General features: G+C 47.4%; 1 protein-coding gene and 1 long non-coding RNA gene across 12 annotated transcripts in view; both read left to right on the plus strand.

Moving 5' to 3' along the window:
• The first annotated feature begins 3,200 nt into the window (after positions 1 to 3,200).
• LOC135327587 (uncharacterized) lies at positions 3,201 to 4,478 on the plus strand. Its single transcript, XR_010387913.1, has 2 exons — positions 3,201 to 3,468; positions 4,073 to 4,478. It is a non-coding gene; the product is annotated as an uncharacterized LOC135327587 (long non-coding RNA).
• A 9,583-nt stretch (positions 4,479 to 14,061) lies between these two features.
• ANKRD26 (ankyrin repeat domain containing 26) overlaps positions 14,062 to 23,727 on the plus strand; it is a 65,786-nt gene continuing 56,120 nt past the window's right edge. For 7 of the 11 annotated variants that reach the window (XM_026097335.2, XM_026097336.2, XM_026097340.2 and 4 more), the window contains exons 1-6: positions 14,062 to 14,497; positions 19,347 to 19,461; positions 19,682 to 19,855; positions 19,935 to 20,041; positions 20,559 to 20,696; positions 21,239 to 21,387. In XM_026097335.2, coding sequence (XP_025953120.2) covers positions 14,295 to 14,497; positions 19,347 to 19,461; positions 19,682 to 19,855; positions 19,935 to 20,041; positions 20,559 to 20,696; positions 21,239 to 21,387 — 886 coding nt within the window. In that variant the 5' untranslated portion in view covers positions 14,062 to 14,294. Of the gene's footprint in view, positions 14,498 to 14,618; positions 14,637 to 14,675; positions 14,980 to 19,346; positions 19,462 to 19,681; positions 19,856 to 19,934; positions 20,042 to 20,558; positions 20,697 to 21,238; positions 21,388 to 23,727 lie in introns of those variants that run through there. The other 4 variants (XM_026097338.2, XM_026097339.2, XM_064507283.1 and 1 more) reach the window with 3 other exon arrangements.

The raw sequence follows: 23,727 nt of genomic DNA on the forward strand, positions 1-23,727 counted from the left end.
AAGCCTTGCGTTAGATCTTGCAAGTGGCTTCTGTACGTGAGCGTACGGTTTTAGGTAGGTGGAAGTGCAGGCTGCCCTGCAGTTGTTGTGGGGAGAGAGGGAGGGCAGGCAGAAGTCCGTCACCTCTGTTTTCAGGCCAAGGGAGTACCTCCATGGGAGCAGAGGAAATTTCGACCCTGCAAGTGATCTGTGGGAGGGAAATGATTTTTTTTCCCCTGGTTTGGGTTTGGGTTTTTGGGGGGTCCATAAGTCCTGGCCTGTCAGTCAGGTTACAAACAAGGTAAGCCCCATCCATGCTGCTTACCTAAGTGTATACGCAAAGGCTGACTGTCCCTGGGCTTCCTATTTTATGCGCTAATTTGCTGCACAGGTCCAGGAGGCTTCTTGAAAGAGCTATGAAGAAACTGAGGGCGTATGAGAGGCGAGAGAGTGAGTCCCAGTCGGATTTCCAGGGCGCAATGGAGGACACGCGTTCTGGAAGGGGCAGCGAAGTTGGTAGATTAAGAACAAAGGTGAGCTTTGGTTTGTTCGGGTTTTTTGCTGTTTTTGGAAGCCTGTATGATTTAATTCTGTTTCCTGTTGTTAATGATCTGGTGGCTGTGTTCCGAAGTGAGTGGATTTCCCCTGTGATCCCTGAAAATGCCTAACTAATCCTTTGGTAAGTGAAGAAGCGTTGCAATACCAGGGTGCTGGTGTGGGAAAGGTAAATTTCTGAGGAGCAAAGAGGAAGACGGAGTTTTAGTTGACCTTTGGGGCCTACTGAAACCTGGTACTTCCTGAAAGCGCTTGAAAACAAACTCCCGCTTTGATCTGGAAAGAACACGCCTTCTTCCTCCACTGCTTGAAAAGCTCCTTTCTGGAGCACTGTTGGCGAAGCTTTCAGTGTCACGGAAAGAAGAGGATGTGTCTCTTGTGAGTTCTGTCCTGAAGTAACCTGACTGTGTGACAAATATGTAACACTCCTCGCACCCCCTGTCCATCCAAAACGCCCCCTCCCCCCCTGATAGATATTGTTTCTGATGAAAGGAGAAGGTGTCCAGCTCTGTGGATATTTGGTTTCCTGTGAGCGTCTGAGGCTGAGGCTAAGTGAGTCTGTCCTTTCCCTGTCTACAGGTCCGTGAACTTTCCCACTGGCTGGCGACAGAGCGGAGAAGGTCGAGGCAGCTAGAAAAAGCAAATGAAGGCTTGCGCGAAGAGTTGGCTTGGCTGCATGGGAGCTGTGACAAACTGCGCAAGAGGAAGCAGCATCTGGAAGAAGAGGTGGTTGTCCTCAGGCATCATTTAGAGGCCAAGATGATGGATCGCAGCCACGTAGAAGTCTATAAAAAGGAGGCTGAACAAAGAGCTGGGCGAGAGCTAAGGCAAAAACTGCAGGAAGTCAATCTCTTTCTGCAGGTAAACTTACTTCACCCTGGTATCTGTGGTCCAGTTGTGCCTTGTCATTCCTTCATTCTTTCCTGTTGTGATTTTTCAGTATTTCATGCTTCTGCCGTCAGGGCTGTGGGGTCATGGGCTCTTCACATCTTCAGGAGGTTGTTGAAGGGTGTGAGCTTGTTGAATGGTTGTCCTCAACCACTCTGAGATCCTGTGAATAATCTTCTCCATCCACGTAGGTCACTGGGGAATCGGGTAACAGCGCTAAGAGAAGAATTGCAAGGAGACTAGTGTCTTGCCGAGACAGAGGTTGCTTAGTCCCAGCTTTGACCGAAAACAAAGAAGTTGCGCTAAGAGTGTGTGTGCGTGTGTCTCTTTCCGCACAAAAAGGATTATGTAATGTGGTGCTTCTGGGTTTCGCCCTCCCTCGTTGAGGGAAGGGAGGAGGCACCGTTGCCTCCCTGAGTAAGGTTGTGCTCTTCCGGTTGGGGGTGTGATACAGACTGGGGGGAAAGTTCTCTTCTTCTCTCCTGGGGCTTGAAATTGCATGCTCTGCTTCAGACACAGGCAGCCACCCAGGACCGAGTGGAACGCATAAGAGCTGCTACTGAAGCTTCCACGGTAGGCCGACTGCAGCAGAGAATTAGGGATTTAGAAGATGAATTGGCTCTCACAAAACGCCTGCAGCGAGCCAGAGCTAATGTGGGGCTTGCGGAAGCTGGTGCTGCACATCGTCACGAGTGCTGCAGGAGCCGCTCTTTGACGACGAACCCCGTGGGCAATGCTTCCTCTGTGGCAGACCGAGTGGAAGCTCATATGGCTGAGGTAAGGCATTGTAAACCCATGTTATTCTCGAATTACCTTTAAAGAATATGAATAAGCTAGGTTCAGCTTTTAAGCTGAAAATGAGCATCATCAATGAGCATCCTAGCTCCAGGACACCCAATCCAGTAGTCTGAACGTGACTGCTGACCCTCACAATGCTGCAACCTCGGCAATACCTCTGGTCCGCGTGTGTCCCAGAATTAGCAGTCTGTGAGACAGCACGTTCCTCACAGAATGGTGAGCAGCGTATCACGAGGCTTGGGAACCGCATGGCAAGAGTTGGACAAAGGAGCGCATAATTCTTCACAGAATGCCCTGATCCGTTCCCTCCTTTGCACAGAGTGGAGGCAGGGGCAAGCTCTCCCCTTCCGTCTGTTTTATCCCTGAGAAGTATTCAGGCCTCTCTAATTCTAACGCAGTGCTGTGGTGCCCCCTGCGTACCAAGGGTCCTGTTTAAAGGACGTGTCGGCGTACCGTACCTGTACCCGTGCCGGTAATGTTCTGAAGTGGAGTTCCTAGGCTCTGAGCATTGTCTCGTGGAGTCTCACAGGGTGATCCGGATGACTGCCCTCGGGCAACCCCCGCGGGTAAATAGTAAGTCAGCAGTGCTGTCTGAAAAAGAACCGTCAAGAGGTGACTGCTGCAAGGAAAGCCAGCTCGTTCTGGCCTGAGTCCTTTGGTAATGAGTAAATTAAGCAGCATTTTGGCTCTTCTCTGTGTCGGTATGTTGGTAGGTGAGCCTGTGTGTGTCTCAGAATTAGTGGTGATTCCCCCGGGGATTCAGCCTGAACTGCTTGCTCTCTACCTAAGCCCAGAAGCTGTATGCTCTCTGTTTGGACAGTCACTTCTAGATGTCCCGGCGTGCATCATGATGGAAAAAACCGCAGGCATCACGAGCCTTACCCGCTGTCAACAGTGTAAACGTGCTGCTTGTGCGCTTGTGGATAGATCTCTGACCTTCCCTGGTTGCTGTGAAGTCATTGTGCTTTTTGCTGTACTTTTTAAAAAGCAGAATATGAGAAAACTGATGAGTTGCGATTGCTTTGTGATGCAGTTAATGCCACACAATGCGTCTTGGTGGACAACGAATTTCTCTGTACTGTATTGGGGATGATGTTTCCCGTTCTTATTCTGCATTACAGCTGGGTTTCCAAAGGCTGTAGAAGCTAGTACTACAAGCATGTAACTATTGAGGTCTTCAGGGTATCCTGTATATACTTCCAGGTGCGGCGGGAATGGTCAAAAATATCGCTGAAGAACTTGAGCAAGGTAATTTGTCAGGATATGTTAGCAGTGTTGTGAAGGAAGATGACCGTTCCTAGTTTCTGGACACAACTACTTGAAAGCTGTCAAGCTCCTGTGCTAAGCACAGCTGTTTTCTACTAGCTTTCCAAGCTAGAGCTTTATGTGAAAACTTCCTGCTTATCCAAATAATAGTGGCACAGAATTTATGCAGTTGCCTTTAAGAAAAACAGAAAAAACAGTGTACACGCTTGTACACACACACCCCGCGCCCCCCCCCCCCCCCCCCCCCAGTGCCCTGAATAATCCCACCTCTTTGTGTTAATTGTTCCTCCAGAGCCACGGCTTTGCAGTGACTGGGCCTGTTTCAAAGCAGGTAGCCCCGGAGAGCAATTCCTTCTGTCCCAGTGGTCCTTAATCTCCGAGCGAGCGGCTGGCTGTTGCTTTCTAGCTCTTTGCATTTGCCTGGACGGACACAAGTCCGTTGCATTAAAGCCGTTTGCATTGTGAATGGAGTTGCCTGTCTCCTGGGAGTAATAGGGTTTGTTTGGTTTGGGGACTTGTTACCTTTTCCTACTGTGACACTAACATAGGGCATTTTCTCCCCCCTCTGCTGCCCCCCCTTCCTCAGCAATGGCTGAACTGAAAATTGGATCGGCTGGAGCTTCTGCCTGGGCATCTGCTGAAGGATCCTCAGAAAACGGAGACCAGGAGCCACTTTCCAGGGCAATGTAAGAGTATCACGCCGTTTCCGCCAAAAACGATGTGCTCTGACTTGGACAAAAATGCTAGGGAGCAGCCGCTCTGGAAGTAGCTGCGTTTGCCGTTTCATGCCTGCCGAAGTGGTGAGCCATCAGAAGATGCTGGGGCAGAGGAAGTCCCCATTCCAGAAAGCTAAGAGTGGTTATCCTGAGACGAATGAAGCCTGGGGAAATGTGCCTTCTGCCTCTTAACGGAGTGGTGTGTAGATAATAACACGCTGTATTTAAATGAAAGTATTCTGTTCCAACTTGGTACTTAATAAATTTTGCAGTCTAGTACCTGTCTCTGTTTCATTCCGTTCCCCCTCCTGACTTTGCCTGCCCTGCCCATGTGGCTGTACCCTCTTGCTCCGTCTGCTTGTGTCTCTTACAGAATAGTAGCTGTCAGACTGCTGCCAAAGGGGGAACGCTGGCAGGAGTCTGGCCTGTTGCTGCCTGTGGCTGCAAGGCGGGGGTCCTCTTCCTCAGTGGAGGCCGCAAGCAGGAGTGTGTTAAGACGGGGGCCTCGACTTCAGGTCTTGCTAATACTGGGGCACTTGACTCCGGCTGCCTTTCAGAACAAGGCTTCCTGTGGTCTAGGCAGAAGGGAGGGAGAGGGCTCCTGGTAGCCGTGAAAGGTTGCAAAGCCCACCAGTCTGGAAGGGTATCTGGTCCACGTGGAGTCAGCAACGGGGAAAGGGGGGAAGACATTTCTCTGCCCTGCAGCATGACTGGCAAGGCTGACCTTCTGTTCAGTGCTGGGCACTTGCTTTTCTCTCTCCAAAGCAAAAGCAAGTGCAGAAAGTCTGTGCCTTCCCTTTGTGTCGTCCTTTTGACAAACTCTGACATGAACTGTTTTCAAATGGTTCCCAGCCTGCTTCTGTCCCGCTGGCTGTCAGCGAGAGGTGCAGAAGCAGGACTGAACCTCAGCGCTGGCATCTGCCATAACAGGAGCTGGTGATGGTTACAGTGCGGCTAGGGAAAAGTCCCGTCAGCTCCTCAACTTCAGCGTGCATCTGCGCTGCCAGTGCGAGGCCACTCTCGATGATGTGTGAGAGGTCATGGCAATCGCGGGAGGTTCCTGAGGCCTGGCCCACAGCAGCTGTCCCTCCTGCCTTGAAGAGGGGCAAGAAGCGGGACCCAGGGAGCTACAAGCGGGCCAGCGGCACCTCGAGGCCTGGCAAGCTGATGGAGCAGAGCCTCCCGGAAGCCCTTTCCAAAGACGTGGAGGCCCAGAAGGTGACTGGGAGTAGTCGGCATGGATTTACCATGAGGCGGTAATGTGCTCTTGTCGCAAAGAAGGCCAACGTTATCCTGGGCTGCATTAGGCAGAGTGTTGCCAGTGGGTCAAGGGAGGTAATTCTCCCCCTCTACCTCATCCCGGGTGAGGCTGCATCTGGCGTAGTGTGTCCCGTTCTGGGCTCTGCAGTAGAAGAGAGAGATGGAGCTACTGGAGCAAGTCCAGCGAAGGGCTACTAAGATGATTATGGGCCTGGAGTTTTTCTCATATGAGGAAAGGCTGCGAGAGCTGGCATTGTTCTGCCTGGAGAAGAGAAGACTGAGGCGGGATCTTACCAATGTTTATAAATATCTGAAGGGAGGGTGTAAGGAAGATGGGGTCAGACTTTTTTCAGTGGTGCCTAGTGGTAGGATGAGAGGCAAAGGGCAGAAACTGAAACACAGTTGCATCTGAACATAAGGAACGACTTTTTTACGGTGAGGATGACCGAGTACTGGAACAGGTGGCCCAGAGAGATTGTGGAGTCTCCATCCTTGGAGATGTTCAAAAGCCATCTGGATGGGGCCCTGCGCAACGTGCTTCAGGTGATCCTGCATGGTTTTACAAAGGAGGAAACCATGCCTGACCAACCTGAGAGCCTTCTACGACAAAGCGACAAACTCTCTGGCCAAGGGCAGAGCAGGGGAGAGCGTTTATCTTGCCTTCAGCAAGGCTGCCAGCACTGTCTCCCCTAACATCCTCCTAGACAAACTGATGAAGTTCAGGCAAGGTAAGTGGAGGATGAGGTGGCACATGCAGTGAAGGGCCACAAAGATGATCAGGGGCTTGGAGCACCTGCCCTGCCTGGAGAGGCTGCGAGAGCTGGGCCTGCTCAGCCTGAAGAAGAGGCGGCTCCGGGGGCATCTTACTCTGTATAAATAAATCCCTGTGGGAATACCTGATTGGGGTGGGGGGGGTGGTGAAGAAGGCAGAGCCAGGCTCTTCTCAGTGGTGCCCAGGAAAGGCCAGGAAGCAATGGGCACAAACTGAAATAGGGGAAACTCCATTTAAACATAAGGAAAGCTTCTTTTGCGGGGAGGGTGGTCCGGGAGCGGCCAGGGCCGGCTGCTCCAGCAGGGATGGGGAGCCGGGAGCTGAGGGTGGTGACGTGGCTACCAGGGCAGGGGCCTCGCCAGCCAAGGCCCAGCCCCACCGTAGGCAAGTGAGGGAGCAGGGCAGTCTCAGCGGTGGCAGCCAGGCTCAGCCGGCAGCCCCGGTCGCCAGGGAAGTTAGAGCTGGTGCAGCAGGTCCGAGGTCGGGCCAGGAAGTCAGAGCGCAGGTTGGGTTGGGGTTCAGGCCAGCGCTGGTAACCAGCCCCCGGCACAGGCTGCTCAGGGCCTGTTAGTGCCCAGAGAGGGGCTGGAGCCTCCATCCTCGGAGACACTCAAACCCCGGCTGCACACAGCCCTGAGCAACCTGCTCTGCATGAGCCTGCTTGCAGCAGGGGCCTGGCCCAGAGCACCTCCCGCAGCCCCTCCCGACCTCAGCCCTCCCGTGACTCTGCAATTGCAGCGCTGAAGCCCGGCGGGAAGCCTCATCCATCTCAGCAACAGCTCAGCAGGCTCCTCTGCCAACGCACCGGCAACAAGGAGAACCTAAACACCGTTTTCTGTACTCAGCAGCAAAGGAGCCAGGACAAAGGGCGCCAGGGCCTCAGGAAGGGCAGCGCTCTGCAAACCCTCGCAGGAGCAGCAGTCACAGGCCGCTCCAGGCCCAAACAAGCGCGGCCTCAAGGCAGGAGAGCGGAGGCAAGGGCCCTCTCGCCAGGCATCGCTGCACCGTATTCAGAAGGGAGCAGCTTATTACTGGTCAAGCAATTTGTACAGTGCAAGAAGGCTCAGAGGAGATAGGCAAGGGCCACATGTCCTGGAAACTCCATAAGGAATTCAGGGTGAGACTGAGCACAGCTCTTGCAAAGAAAGTTGAATTTTATCTCAACACAAATGGGATCTGAGGATGGTCTTTGTTTTAGACAAAGGGCTGTATCAGTCCAGTGATCAACTGACTATTACAGTTAAATGAATTAGCTGATTGTGGAAACGTTTTTTTTCCCTTGAGTTACTCAAAAGAGTGTGAACGTCTCCTCGAGTTAGCCAGACCAGCATCGGTGTGCGTACATGCCTCAGCGGAACACAGAGTATAAAATACCAACAACTAACAAAAGAATTCTGTGGATTGGGTGTGAGCTGGTTTCAACCATGTATTCTATCCTACTGGGGATGGGGGATGCCCAGTGTTGTGACAGTGAGCGTACTGTGGAGACCAGTAACGGGAATCACATTTGTAGTTTGACTCAATTGTATATTGCGATTGCTATATTCTGCTACTTGCAGTTTACACTTGTATTGTGATTTCGGTATATTGCTGTATCAATCTGCTAAATCAAAATCCTGTGTAAAGTCAAATATCATTAAAAAAGTAAATCTGTTTTTAAACATTACACCCTGCACATGTGGAATATCTAAAAGAAACTGGTCAGAGAGTACTGGACTTTGACACAGCCAGGAATGCCAATTCCTTATACTGCTGCCAAAAGTCACATTATAGCCTCAGACAGAGCAAGGGGACCCCTGCAATACTAGTTGCTCACAAAGCAACACCAGCTATCTCATAACACTTGAATGTTGATTAGGTGCAGTTGTTCTAGTTTCTCACCCTTTTTTCTGCTTACAGCTGTAGTTATCTGCTCTCAGCTAAATCTGCACAGGTTGTCACAATCTGACATGTTGCAGCGTTTTCATCTTTTTTGGACTTCTTTCCTGTGATGCAGTCAGGACCTGGAAGTACAGAGGAACCATCACGCTCCAGGCCTGGCCAGACAGCAGTGGAAGCAGCCAGCTATGGAGGTTAACCTAACTGGTCCCCATCTCTTCAAGTTCAAGGAGACAGTTATGCATGACAGCTTTGATAAACTGCTCTTGACACACACACAAAAGCACATGTAGCAAAAAAGACTGAAATAATCCTCCTTCTTCTCCAGGTGATTACCCTTCACATTTGTGAATGTTAACAAATGCCTGCACTGTAAGACCAAAATGGCCTTTGGAAGAATCTTAATTTATCTGAACTAATAGTGCCTGGTCTTCACGTAGTTGATAATGAGAGGTTTGCTAAGCAACAACAGTACCGTAAACTCCCAGTAAAGGCCAACTGCACAAGCAGCAGTCTGTGATGATGCGTAATTAAAGGAAGTCTGGCTGCTTAGCAGGCCATTCAAAGACCATGTAACACCAGAGCACATCACCTGTGTGCATATATATATATATATATATATATATATATATATATATATGTACACACATATATGTTAATTTGGCATTGGTTTCTTTTTGTCTGGTGCTGTTCTGATTTTAAATACCCAGTGTATACAAATAGCTTCAGAAAGTTTCAGTCTTTAAAAAAAAAAAAAAAGAGCTAGTTTGAACTTTAAGAATTAAGCTAGCCATCTGTATATGAAGGTCATGGAAGAACCATTTATCAGCTGAAGCTTTTAGAACACTTTACTGGAAACATTCATGGCTCTCTCCATAATAGACACTGAAAACAATATCTAAGCCTGTTCCAAACTCCTGTTTATCTCCATTTGAAATGCAGCTGGCACAAACACTAAGTACAAGCACTAACTGTATCAGCAGCCTAAGTGAGTATAACACATAATAAACTTTCTGCCTACTGAGTTATTTGCTATAGTGCTCTATTGCTCTCCAGAAGAACGCTTCTCCATAATCTCCATTCTCATGAGCACGTCTGGGCAGAGCTGTGATATCAGCGCTCTGGACTCAGAATACTTGATGGGTTACATCCACTGTGAGGAAGCACCAAACCTTGTTGGGAAAAGACTGTGATTTACAAGGCAGCTGTAGCTTTAAGCTAACACAAAGAGTAATGTGGAGATGACAGCCTCCTGGCTGCTTCCTGCTGTGACACTTAGTCAAGGCCGTGCTTTTTTAAAATGAACATGTGCAACATTAAATAAGATTAGAGTCTGCACTTACATCAGAGAAGATAAACTCAAATAATTATTTATCCCTATACCTTTTTCTTGTTTTTTAAAGTGCCTTTTTTAGTTTTGTTACATACCACAGTAGCACTGTTTTCACCATGAGGACAGTCAAGCAGCAGAACAGGTTGCTTGGGGAGGTTATGCAGTGTCTGTCCTTGGAGATTTTCAAACCAGACTGGATAAAGCCCTGGCCAGTCTGGTTTGATGTCATGGCTGAACTCTGTTTTGAGGAGGAGGTTGGCCTAGAGACCTCCTGCGGTCCCTTCCAACCTGACTAGTCTTATAATCCTATATTCCTATGCTGAATAAAATTTCATGTAAGCATGTCCTAAGGGTATTTTGCCACAGGCAGATGGGGGGTGGGGTGGGAGGGGAATCAGGAGATTGTGAATGAAAGAATTCAACAGATGTTTTGAAATCTGTCTTAGGCTTCAAAAACCTGGGAATATTCCATGATGTTAACAATGCACTCACACTGCTAGCTGGATTTTAAAAATGAAGATGTACTTTAATAGTTAAAGAATGCATTGCAGTGGATGTCCCAGCAATCTGTGGGTAGGTTTGACAAGTTGAAAAAAAATCCAGATTAATGTTCTGAATTTGGAACTGTTATGTACATTTTAATTTGTAGATGATTTCAAAATAAGTGATAAGTAAATGCTTATATGGTAGACACTTTAATTATGTCCCCAAGAGAAATTAATTTTTGCATTTCCTCAGATATTTATATCTTAAAGCTTCTTAGAGCTATTTGAACTTTATGTTAAGATTCATCCCACCAAATTTTAGGCACCTGCCAAGGTATGTCTTTGAGGACCACATTTTCTCTCTATAGTCAATCAAGATAGGTGGGTATCTAGAGGCTAACTTAGGCCCCCCTAACATCTGTATCACCCCCTGGAGATGGTGGAAGGAGGCTGCTGATGCTGGACTCCTAGTTTAGGAACTTCAGGTACAGGCCTAGAGTTCAATTGTATAGACCCAGGTTTATACCTGTATCACTATGGCAAGTAATACTTAACAGCTAACCACACAGGATCAGCTATATAAATGGCTTGTAAGCCACTGGTGGACAGAAACAGTTGCATTTAAAGACTTGTTACATCACTTTGAACAAAACCAGCATTATAACAGTTACAAGGTTTAGAGGATAACACTTTAACAGGAGGAAGAATTAAATTCATCAGTAACAATACTTGTTTTGAGTACTTTATTGACCAGTAATAGCAGTGCAATCAACAGCCAACTTCAGTCTCCTTTTATCAAATATATGCTTTGCTATTTTTTTCCCCTTGCAACACACTCAGCATACATGCAGAACACAGGAGGAAAAAAATATCTTCATTCAAATATCTTATCAAAGTATTCTGCTGCCTTTGAGTAGCCTAAAAGCACCTTGGCTAGCATCCCAGGGCAGCATCTGGTGACTTTTATTCCTGTATCAAATCTATGAGTAGCAAAATCTAAACTTCATGAAATGCACATATCAGTTTACAAACTAACACCTACTTCCTACTAATGCACTTCAAATGTTTAATTGCAATCTATATAATGAGTGTGGCTGGGAATTTTTGTGTTTTGTTCTGCTTTCATTTTGGGATCTCTCTCCTATTTCAACTCTATTCAGCAGATACTGACATCACCGAAATCGGGATTTCTGTGAAATCAAAGATGATTTTCTATCATTGATAATAAACAACAATGTCAGCAAATCTGAAACAAGTAGCAGGTATATACTTATAGGGCATCATTTAAAAAAAATGTTGAGCAATAACCACATTAATAGCAATGGTACTATTTCCTTGGGAATTGAAGCCAATTATCAGTGCATTACAGTCTCACTTTTAGGAGATTTCTTTCTTATGGTTTATAATTTACAAACAGTCTAACTAAAAGAAGGAAGACAAGTTTTCTTATCAATTAAGATGCAATTAAACCTTATAAAACCAATTATGATCTACCTGCCTCCACTGTAACCCAATGTCATTTAGAGTCTAGTTTGATAGTAACTGTAAACAGGTACAATAGGCCTGTGCTTGCCTAAACTGTTTTTAAACTGGGGCGTGATCCAGTGAATCTAAGTGGCTCTGAACACACTAATAAGCATCATCTGTTATACAATAACTCCTTACTGTATTTAAAAAGAATACTCCATGATCAATACTCTTCATCAGTTAGAGGAACTCTAAAGAAGTCCTTTCAGCATTCTCAGTAGATAGCTAGCCATCAATCCTACTGAGTATTTAACAGTAAGCTCTGTGCATGTGAATGGACATAGTGTGAGAGTAGCAGCACCACGTCAGATGACGGTGAACAAGAAAAACAGCCCCTCCGCTCAGTACATCCACTGACTGCACAGGGGTCGAGAGGTGGCCTAACAGGAGCACCACAGCTCCAAGGCTCCAACTAGACAGAGTACAAATAGTTACTCACTGCCTGCAGGATACATGTAGCCACCCAGTTTTCCTCAAAGCCCCAGAGCAAGCAACACAAGAGGACTGCACTCCACCCAGGAAGTTTTTCTCACTTGCCCTATCCCTCCTATAAGCAGCAGTTGCAAAGCAGGTATAACATACCACCAGGTGACTAGCACCACATGGTTACCAGCCCAACAAGTCTTTACTGAAATTGTGCCTTCTTGGTAAACAAAATGCACAGGATGATTTAATGGGGGAAAAAATCCACATTAGAAAAAGGGAATTTTAGACCACTGTATTGTACCTCAAAGCGAAGAACAGAGATTATGGCTGAATTATCCAGCTACAGCAAATCGTATGAAAGGAAAGGCACACCTTTAGCAGACTAACTCCGCTAAATACCTAAATACCCAGGCTTATGCAACAGTTAAGCCACACTTAAGCTCTATTTTGAGAGCTTCCTGTCATACATGCGTCTTGCACTGTGTACTTGTGCTGATGCACAGGAATGGATCATGCAGACAGGAATAAAAACAGTAGATATTAGACAGCATTGAGAGAAAGCTACAGATTAGCTATGTAGAACACATCGAAAGGACAAAGCTACACAATGGAAAAGTTATAGGAGATAGAGCTTTTTTTTTTTAAGATAGAATATCGAAAAGAAAGAAATAAAAAAAGGAAGTATTGAAAATGAATTAAAAAAAAAAGGAATGGGAAAGTTTGGAAATCTGCAACATCACCCATACAAAGAGATTAAACAAACAGCATGAACAAAGACAAAAAATCTGGCAAAATTAAAACAGCTGTTAATAATTGGTTTTTCTGGTTAATAATGAATTACCAGTTGCTGTCTTGCCTGTATGTCTATATCCGTGAACTTCATCACACCCCACTTATCTTTAAAGCATGAATCTTTTCCTTTTTTCCATAACCTAAATGAAAATATTAATCATTCCAAACATATTGGTGCAAATTCCAACAGAGAACTGAAAAAAAAAGTAAAATGTAGTACTTATTTTCTATGTGCAAATACCCTGGGCAAGTAAGAAAATGGGTCTGACTATGCCGTTATTCCAAGATGCTCCAGGACAGATTATTACAGAGCCCATCTAGACAACTTCACTACCAACTAATACAGCTGGCTCTCTGATCAACACACCATTTTTGATTGATCCCATTCTGAAATGTTTGACACTTGTCAGGGAGTACCTGTCCCCACCTTGGCTGGGGGCTCTCCTGCAAATACCAGAAGCTTTGGGAGCTGAGCAGGTGTCCACTTAAGAAGAGGAAAAAAAAATGAAAGGAACTATTTCTTCCTAGAAAGCACACAGGGATGGACAATGTTTACTCTGTGTTGCCATGTCATAAATTAAAAACTTGCTGTTCTTCTAACATCTCTGGAAGAAAACAAGTATATCCAACAGCAGAACTCAGCAAAACTGAACCCAGAACTGAGACTAAAAAGCTGTTTTGGAAGACAAGATTTTCTGTAACTGTACACAGCGGTGCACTTGGCATTTGGCTAGAGAAATAACCAAGGCGTCAGCTCTGCCCGATGCAAGCTCACAGCCTTATTTCTGAGGAGAAATAAGTGAATTCCCTCGTGTTTTGACACACCTACTAGATCGCTCGCAGGGGCAGGCCCAGAGCTGACCTTGAGGACACCATGCTGACATGCTGCTGGATATTTAAGCAACGCCGGGCTGTGACTTCGGGCCGCGTTGAGAGGGTGGGCATCGCGGGAGTACCCGGAGCTAACGGCGCTATCTAAAGATGAAAGAAAGGAAAAACCCGAGAACGAGGATCTGTAACCCCCCCGTCCCCCCCGTTCGCACACGGGGCACCGCGGCGCGCAGGCCGGCCGGGGCAAAGGGCCCCCGGGACCGAGGCGCCTCCAGGCTCGCCCGGGACCGAGGCGCCTCCAGGCTCGCCCGGCCTCGCGACGCCCCCGCCCGCCTTGGGGTGCCCCAACGGCACGGGGCAACGCACCCTGCCGCGCCAGCCGCCCCCGGCCCGCCGGCAGGGACAGCGCGCCGCCTGGAGACTCACCACGACGAGGCGCCGGCACCGGCCCCTGCGGAGCTGCGCAGGCGCAGACTGGCCCGAGGCCGGCTGGCCCGGCCCGGCCCCGCCCGCGCTCTCCAGCGGCCGGTGAGAGGCGGCCGGAGCGCTCGCACAGCCCCGCCTCGCGTCTGGGGCCGGTTGCGCATGCGCGGGGCTCAGGAGCAGGCGGGAGGCGGCGCCGCTCAGCGCTGTGGCCGCCGCTGCCGCAGCGCCTCGCTGGGCGCCTCGCTGCGCCCTGCCCCCGGGGCTGCGAGCCCGGTGCCCCCAGCCCCGCGGCCCGCCGGGGCTCGGCTCCTCTGCCCCCGCCCGAGGCGGGGCCGTGTCCGCGTCCGCGTCCCCGCCGCAGCATGAAGAGGCTCTTCGGGTTTGGGAGGAAGAGGAAGGGGCCGCCGCCGTCCGGCGGCGCTTCCCCGCCCTGCAACCCTGGTGCCTACGAGCTCCGCGAGAAGGAGCTGGGCAAACTGCACCGCGCAGCCGCCAGCGGCGACCTGGCCCAAGTGCGGCAGGCGCTGAGGAAACGCAACATCGACGGGCGGGACAAGGCGAAGCGGTGAGGGGGCGGCGCCGCGAGCGGGCGAGGGGCGCCCGTGGCAGCGCGCAGCGAGGAGGCTCCGCGCCAGAGCCCTGCGCTTGGCGGGGCCTGGGAAGCCTCTGGAAGCTGGTGGACTTTGCTAGCAGAGGCCCTCCAGGTCTGCCTTGAGCGTGAGCGTTGTCCTGGTTCTTTGCCCCGCCCTTCTTAGTGCCCTCCTCCTCCTCCTCCCCGGGGCTGTTCCCCCTCAGGAGCGGGAAGGGACCGAGAAGCCCCTTGTGAGATGACCGGCCCCTCTGCAGCGGCACCGCTACCTGCAGGAGCAGCAGCCTGACGAAGGTGGGCGGGGGATGGAGCCCCACCGCCGATCTTCTCCAGTCACGCTGTGAAGTCAGAGGGCCGTAATGTGCCTCTCTGTGCATCTCAGAGGGGGCTCAGCGTGCTGGTTTGGTAGCTGAGCCGAGGTAGCTGCAGGGCCTCAACAGAAAATAGCTTAAGAGGAGGTAAGCAGTGCAGTTGGGAAAGCGTTATAGCACTGAATAAATGTGTTGCGTATTGATGCTTCATGCAAAGTTGTCTGATGGTTTTTGTGATGTGATGACAAAGCCTGGTTTGGGGTGGCAGTTACTCAGTTTTTTGCACTGAGGCTGTGGTACAGCTGATCAGTGCCTTGGCTTCGAAGATCTGGGCAGTAACTCAGAGGAGACCCTGTTGTTTCTGACAGGTGCCATGATGTTGGTGTTTGAAACAAGCAGAGAAAATATTTGGTAGTTATATCTCAAACAGAAGACTTGCATTGTGAGATAGGTCCAGCTGATCCATCATAAGCCTAATGCAATCAACCCCACATTGATGCTTTTGAATCTTGTGTGTTCATGCAAACCATTAATGCTTTCTCTGGAATCAGTGAGTCAAAATGTTCATGACATTTTGAAAACATGTTGTTCTTATTGGAGTAATTTGGCCTAAGAAGATAAGTCAGTCCCATTGTTACTCATCTGTTGGGTTAACTCTTGGGTCTGTAAACAGTCTCACGAAGTAAACCCTGTTGTCTGTCTTGATTTTAAAAACATGACATATCCTGCGCTTTCAAGTAAAGGAGCTATTTCTACTGTGTGGGATCAGTTTTGTGCTGAGGAGCTTGAGAAAAAGGTTTTGCCTTTGTGCTCTTGTGTGCACCAGCAGCATCTGCCCACTGCTTTGTGTCTTGCTCCCTGCCTGCCTGTCGTGTAGAGGTGTGCAGCTGGGGCTTCTTTGGGATCACAGGTGCGTGACGAATGTGATGTCCCTGTTTAAAAGTCCACGTGTGGCTGGGAGTCTCTCATCCATTCAGGTGGTCAGTACTGCAGGGCCAGCACTGCAGCAGCTGCCTGGTGCCCCTTTCCTGAAAAATGCCTTCTCCTCTGTAGCTGGTATTGTGCCAAATCGGGACTGTCTAGACTAGTGGAAGCTGAGCAAAGCCCCTTCCAGGCAGGGTGCGCGTAAAGGCACCTAGTAATGGATGTGGCACATGTGCCGCTGTGTGGTAGCAGAGAATGGCATGGGAATGGAAGTGTTTTCTGCTGGTGATGTGACAATAAGGATGTTTGTGTCAGCTCAGTGGGTCTTCTGTGACAAAGTGCTTCCTGGAGGCTAGCACTGAACCTGGTGTTGTGTCGAGTGCCTGGAAGAGCAAAGGTAAGAGGTCAGAGAGCGCACATGAGAGGAAGTTTTAGCACCCAGGATTTGTACCTGATTCAGGAGTTGGGCTGGCCCCTAGACTGTCTGTCCTGAAGACTAGACTTTTGCAGCTAGTTAACCTCTTGCCCTGAAACACCTAGATGTGTAACAGATGCAAGGAAGAGTGTTGAAACACACAGGTCTTTGCAGTGGCTTTCGTAACTGAGTGTTGCCAGCCAGTATTTGTTTATGTAGCTCGAGATGGGTGATGTTGTGTAAGGTGGATTGATTGTATAGCTTTTGCCTGCTTTATCCAACTGTGCCATTCATCCTGTCATGTGACAAATGGCATTCATAAAAAAATAGCTGCTGAATGTGTTTTTTTGTTCTTTTTTTTTTTCTTTCTTTCTGGCTACGTTTTCCTGTTGTCAGACTGAGAGGCTTGGTTGAGGAGGGCAGAAATGAGATTGGCTTTCTGGAGAGTTTTCCGTTTGCAAAGCTGACAGCGGCTTCTTCAGGAGTGTCGCATTTCCTGCTGCTTGGCAGAAGCAGTTTTTAGACGGTCATGTATTCCTTCATAGTTGCATTGGCTCCCTGACTGCATCGGTTGTCGTTTGCCTGTGTGAACTGTTTGCAGTGAACTGCTAGCATGCCATGCTGGTTAGCTTTCAGATAATTACAGCTAGATACTTGCTCAGAGATGAGTGACGCTCCATATTCACAAGGGGATTTCTAGATAAGTGGTTGTAGTCCTTGCTGCTGTTGTTGGTTCCCTGTCTCTCCCAAGATATCACAAGTCCTCTCTAGTTTTGTGTGTTTTTCTTGTCCCCATCCTTGTTCCCTTGCAGGGAGCCTTTTCCTGGAAGAGGCCCATCAGCTGCCCTGTAACAGAAAGTATCCACATCACACATGTCTGAATTTTTGCATTACATATCACTGCTTTTGTGCACTGTCCCTTTCCATTCCCACCTAATCAGTGAGCCCTTGTAGCCATGCCTCTAGTCAGGGCACAGAAACAATTGCAAGATGTCCCGATCCAATATCGGGAGGGTTTCGTTACGATCCCAAGGACAAGATTAAGATGCTAAAACCGGTCAAATATCATACAACCTTTTAACTTTATTTTCCACGGAGTGGGGAGAAAAGGTGGGGAAAGGCGAAGAGGAGGCAAAGGGAAGAGGGGAACAAGGGTAAGGGGAAAAGATATGAGAAAGTTGGAAAAGGAGAGAAGAAGCTAGCTACCACCACTCCGAGGCCGATGATGTTCTGCTGACTCTGTTCGAATTACAGCTCAGGCTGGGTGCCTCCAAAGAGGGACCCCGAACAAAGAAATCCCTGGGCAATTACAGCTTTTTCTATCTAAGCTCTCCACCCCTCACACAGTAGTTCAGACCAATAGTAATTTTTAGGTCTGGGGTCTCCTGCTCCTTATTGGGTCTCATCGTTGTTCCTAGGCAGGCTGTTTTTCTCCCTTATCTTTACTGTTGCGGTTTCTGCTGACAGATGTGTTTCGATTCCTCGGGTCTCACCCTTGTCTCTCAAGGCCCTGACAAAGAGGTGTTCCAGCAATTAGCACTGCCCCAGCAGTGACAGTAGGTGTTATCTTCCAAGGTCCTGATGAAAAGGATATAATCCAGACCCCCCTAATTAATACTGTTTCAGCAGTGAGAGAAGGCTTTGTTTCCCAGGGTCCCAGCGCCCAGGCAGGCCTCACTTCAAAGCCCTGACATCCTCCCTCCCGGAGTGTGAAGCACAGGAATGCAAACTGCTTGTAACTCCCTTATCTTTCCAGCCTGCACCAGCTCCGGGGCCCTTTCTCACTGAACTAGGGAGTGCGGCCTAAGGCTTCAGCAAATTTAGCTACTCATGCTAAGCAAGTTGTATAGAAGTTGTGCTAAGTGGCAATAATTTACAGTCCAGGTCCCAAAGTCTCTGCCCGATTGTGGTCTGGTTCAGGGCAGGCTTAGTGTGTCCTGGGTGGTCGCAGGGAGACCATTTCAGGGGTCACAGCAGCTTAGTCCTGTTTCCGCTGGGGACAGATGGCTTGTTTGGGGTTATGGTTTGCTTGCACCTTATGTACCAAGAAATGTTTAAGGCAAAAGTTCACTCATCTGTCTGCTACACAAGATTAGTTGATTTTTCCTAAACTGAGAGAAGGTGCTGACCTGCAGCAATGCAGTTCCCAAATGGCACTCTCATCCCCTGCAGAACTACGGGCTTATTCTTGCGTGACCCTCAAGGGTGGAAGATCCTGGCTGTTGTCTAGTGTATCTTCTGCCCTCCTGGGACAGGGGTGCCACAAAGCAGTGGGTGTTGTGCCTTGCGCACAGAGCCCAGCTTGTGCTGCTTTCAGTCTGTGGCAGAGGGTAAAACGTGCAGGGTGCCAGGACTTGCTGGGTGACTGTTTCTTTCAGCGCAAGTGGGCTGGATAATTGCCACCAGAACTAAGATATTTTGTGGTTTGAAGGACCACCTTTCTTCCAGGCAAGGCTTTGACTTGAAGAAAAAAATTTAGTGCTGTTTCCTTCAGGTGGTGAGGGCTGGTGGAAAGGCAGTCGTGCTCCCTCGGGGTGGACGCTGTGTGAGAAGGGCAGTCACAGCTGGGGGCGAGAGAGAGGGCTGCTCTGCTGCTGTCGGCATGACAGGGTCGAGGGGGAAGGTTTCTGCTCTCTGGTTTGCCAGGTGTCGCCGAGGGCCCTTGGGAGTGAGCGCGTCCTCGTGTTTGCTGCAGTAGTAAGCTCGGGGGAAGGAGAGAAGGCACGAATTCCCGAAAAGCACAGCGCGGGGCTGATGTGATGGTGTCCTGCAACCCATCTCCTTAGCCTCTGGCACGGTGTTGTCACGTGAGCGATGCTGGCGGAAGCTCGAGGTTCCCTTGCCGCAGGCTTAAGGCGCCCGAGCCTTGGTCGTCCTTGCTGGGCGGTGTGCGTAGTGCTGCTGGAGGCAGCGGCCAGTTGCCTGGGCACAAGAATATGTACAGATTGACTTCCACAGCTGAGAAAGTGTATTCTTAACATAGGTATGCTGTTAAGGGTTTTTCACAAGCCAGTCTCAGGCTTCAGGTATGAAACTGCTGTCATTGGTAATGTAATAAGAAACCTTCTTCAGGTTTCTTTTTTCAAAGCAAAACTTGTGGCCCTTCCATGTAATCTAGAAAGAAACAATCTCTTCAGTTGTCTGTCTATGTTAATGTAATATATTTACTTTTTAGGACACCTCTGCATCTTGCTTGCGCTAATGGACATTCGGAGGTTGTTTCGTATTTAGTAGAAAACAAGTGCAAGCTAAATCTTTGTGACAGTGATGACAGATCACCATTGATGAAGGTACGAGATAAGTTATCCCGTTGTACACAATGCTTATGAATCACTGACTGAGTGATACCTCTTGCACAATTATTTATATGTGTAGTGAATGCATTGTGGCCAGATACTTAATCTTTGAATGCATTATTATTTTTCCAGTGTTGGCAAGATGTGGGAATTCCAATAGAGAGGAAATTTAATTGTTGAAAAAATGTTTTCTTTTTCCTGGTGGTGTTTCCAGGCGGTACAGTGCCAGCAAGAACAATGTGTTGCCATTCTGCTAGCGCATGGTGCCGACCCTAATCTTGCAGATGCTCTCGGCAACACTGCCCTTCACCTCGCTGCCCTTGCTCCTAACGCCTCTCTAGCAGGGCAGTTACTGGAGCACAATGCCCATATTGATGCAAGAAACGAGGTACGTTTTGAGAATTATTCAGGCTATTTTATCAAAAAATTGCCCTTTTTAAATCTCAGTTATTTATCTGTTCTTTCAGGAGGGATGCACACCCCTTTCTCTTGCTGTGTCTGAACATCACAAAGAGATGGTGGAGTTCTTGCTTGGAAAAGGAGCTGATGTGCACACTCGAGATCAGTCTGAAAGGTGAAGGGCTCGTCACAACAGGGTGTGGGTCTCCTGAGTATTCTTCAAGTTTGACTGAGGAGAGGCGTGGGCGTGAGCCTCTAAAAGGCACAAGTAGCCACAGAGAAGCAGTTCCCTCTGCGTGGCTTTTGAAAAGTGCTCTGCGCTTGGCTGCTGTCATGCCTCACTGGACGCCTTCCGCCTTGAGGACTGCCAGAAAGCATTGTGTCTGGTCGCCACAAGGCAGGGAACTTGCCGTTAGTTCGGCAGCATTGCTGTTAGGCAGGAGCGGGTTTTTACAGCCCAGGCGTAGTTTCGATGCAAGTAACTTCAACTAAGAACTGATTATTTAATTGTTTTGATTCCCTCTTCCATTTTATTGTTCATGTTCATAATATTTGATGAAGTTTACTTTTCTTCCCTTCATTTTGAAATAAAGGGGGAAATAATTGTTTTGAGAGCAAATAAGGATGAAAATAATGCCAGTGAAATGTCTATATTGGCTGATACATTTCGTCTCATCTTTTGGATGCTTTAGGACCCCACTTATGACAGCCGCTTCTGGCGGGGAATTGAATTTAATAAAAGTTCTACTTCGATATGGTGCTGATCTTTCCCATAAAGACGTTAATGGATGGACAGCTGAGGATTATGCTGTTATTCATGGATATTCTAGGTAAATATTTAACTTTATTGTCAGAGTTGCTAAGTTGTCTTGGGCTAAATGGAATCATCTGATACATATCGTTCCTGTGTCAAGTATGACTTTGGAAGTTGAGGAAAACTTCCACCCCAAATCCTCTGTTACGTTTCAAATTTATGTTGCTATGCTCATATCTGATGACCGCAAAGTCTGAAAAGTGTGTCTTTGACAGGTGAAATGTATGTAAACCCCTCTCCAGACCAGCACTTGACACCAAATCTAGAGCTCACTTCTTCTCCAGCTTCCTCTTTCTCTTCGGCTGTGTCAAGGGGAAGCAGGAAAAAAGGGTGCCTGGGTATATCCTGGAGTAGAAGCACCTGTAGGAGTAAAGCATGTTTGAAGGATACTGTGGGGAAAAAGAGATTTACTCCTTGCTCCCCAGGGTTGTGGCACAGTACGAATGGCTCTGAATAGGTGTAGCATAGGGAATAAATGGCTGTTACTGTTGTAGTAAGTGGTGTATGCAAGGATGTTGTTGTCTTCAGTGACAGTATTTCCTTTCTTTCTGTATATAGTGTTAGTCAACACCTGGCAGACTGCGCAGATGTCAAAAATGCAGGAGAAGCTTCTGCAGGTGGCACAAAAGTCATGCCAGTGCTTAGCACTTCTTGCAAGGCAGGAGCTGCTGGCTTTGCATTGGGTGCCCCTGCTCTGGACAGAGGAGGTAAGAGGCTTAAATATGGAGGAGCTGAGGAGGAAAATCCCTACAGCCTTTTCTTTTGGTGGCTTGTGTTGTTGAAGCTTATCGTGTTCACTGCTGACTTTAGTGGAGGCCTCAGATGGAGTAGTACACAGTTTTGTAAATGCGCTTCTGTGTTGCTGATTGGATACGCGTCTTGTGAGGTTGTGAGGGCACTTTAATTAGTGTGTTAGCCATCCGTTCAGAGGGTTGTTGCCTTCTGCCCATTGGATTGCCCATGTCTAGAGGTCTTTCTTCTCCGCCTCTCCACTGGGGGAGAGGAAGGAGCGGGACAGAGAAGGAACCAGAGGCTACAGCATAGAGACTCCTTTTTTTTTTTTTCTTTTTTTTTTGACTTGCAGTGAATTTTTTGTCTTTCTTTCAATAGCGTCAGCTCTAGTAAGCACAGTTTATTGAGTCACCTTATTTGTCATCTTCAGTTACAATCGTTTTTTTGAGAATTTAGGTGCTTTGGATACATGTTTTGGGAGAATTGTCTTTGAAAAGTAACTTCATAAACAACAGCAATACAGTTGTATATACAGTATCTCTTTGGACATGGTTGGTTTAACAATAAAAGTAATGCTTTACTTCTTAAAATTAATCAAAAAGGAAGAAAACTTTAAAAATCCATATGATCTTTTGATCTGGAAGAACAATTAAATTGCCTTGTGCTTAAAGAGTGAACTCCTTCAGTGAGTTTGTAAGAAGAAGAAAAAGAGTCTGTGCTTATGAGCTCCAGTAGCCCTGAAAGTACAATAAAAATTACTATTTTAGAATACACAAAATTGTTTTTTTCTTTACATTTCAGGTCCTACAGTAGGAGGTTTTATTCCGTTTGTATTGTTAAGGATGTTCTATTGTCATTATGTGGCATATGGACATCAGACAGGTTTTAAACACAATTTATTGCTCTTTTCTTAAAAATGTATCAAGAACTATGAGCAAAAGAAAACACCAGATGTTTTCCCCCCTTGACTTTTCCCAGATATGAGAATTTAATTTAAAGCTGAAATTTATTTTTGAGTTAGGAACAGGAGCTTTGATCCAGTCAGATTTTTGTAGCTTCCTGGTAGAAGATTTTGTACAGGGCTTGGTATGGGTAGTTTAATCAGCAAAATATTGCTTCTGTCTGAAAACCACCCTCTGTTACTGCATTCTGTGCAGGTTGATGTAATCACTGTGGTATCTATCATATTTTAGTGTTGTTTGACAGGCGTTGCTTATCCTAAAATCTGTCTTGAAGAGTAGTATTATTGTGTGAGTCCAGAACTGATACTGACCCTCAGAGAAATATGGGTCTTGGACTGAATCATTTTCCCCGTTTCTGGGAAACTGTAAGAACTCTAATATAGGTTCGCCAATATTATGGAAAATCTTCATTTATTATGTTCATTTGAAGAAGCATAATATGAAGAGAATGATACATGGGTTAAGGACTTGGAGAAAGAGTATGTTCTGTGCTCAGTCTGTTTCTAGTAGGATTTGTTTTTATTTTCTGTCTAGTGTCTGAATCCTTTTCTCCTTATGCTGTGTCTCTTAAAAGATGGCACTACCATGTTGAGAGAGAGGCAGATTGGTGGCTTACTGGGAAGATTACTGGAATTAATTCTGCAGTCTCTAGTTTGCACCCACAAAGCATAGCTCCTGCCTCATGAAATTCCCTTTGATATACCGCAGTAACAGGATTTGAAGCCTTCATTAGAGTAGAAGCTGGGATGATCTTGAGAGAAATACCAGCCTCGGAATTCTTTTCTTTTGCTCTTCAGTGTTACTTTTCTGGGATTTTCAGTATCTTACTCCTTTTGCTTCTTTTGCGCTTCCTTGTTAGAAAAGAAGACTTTGAACGTTGAACAAATGAGTTTTAAGAAATTAAATCCTTATTTGAACATTTGTGTTGTGTCAAAACATGAAGCTTTTTATTAATCAGAGACAGATTTGCAAAAACCTCCACTTGAATGGCTTCCAGCCCTTGTGTGTCTGATAACAGACTTTTTGGCTTTGGAGTCAGAATTCCCTTAGTGAAATAACAACTCTGCAGTGCTTCCAAAAGAAATGGTCCGGATTTTTAATATGTCTGAAGTGGAAGCTTTCATAACTGCTGCAGAACATACAAGGTGTACTGTTCCATCAGTGTTTCCCTGAGTCCCTAGAGAAGTTGTTTTTGCAGCACAGAGCTGTTGAAACATGGATGAGAACTCCAATCTAACATACATCTCCTGGGATCAGGAAAAGGTGTCCTGTTTTCTGTTTTAAGAAAAGTGAGAAATGGAGGAGAAGGGATGAGAAAACATCTGCGATCCTTTCTTAACTAATTGAGACAAA

The sequence above is a fragment of the Dromaius novaehollandiae genome, chromosome 1, assembly GCF_036370855.1.
Source record: "Dromaius novaehollandiae isolate bDroNov1 chromosome 1, bDroNov1.hap1, whole genome shotgun sequence".
NCBI classification, from domain to species: domain Eukaryota; kingdom Metazoa; phylum Chordata; class Aves; order Casuariiformes; family Dromaiidae; genus Dromaius; species Dromaius novaehollandiae.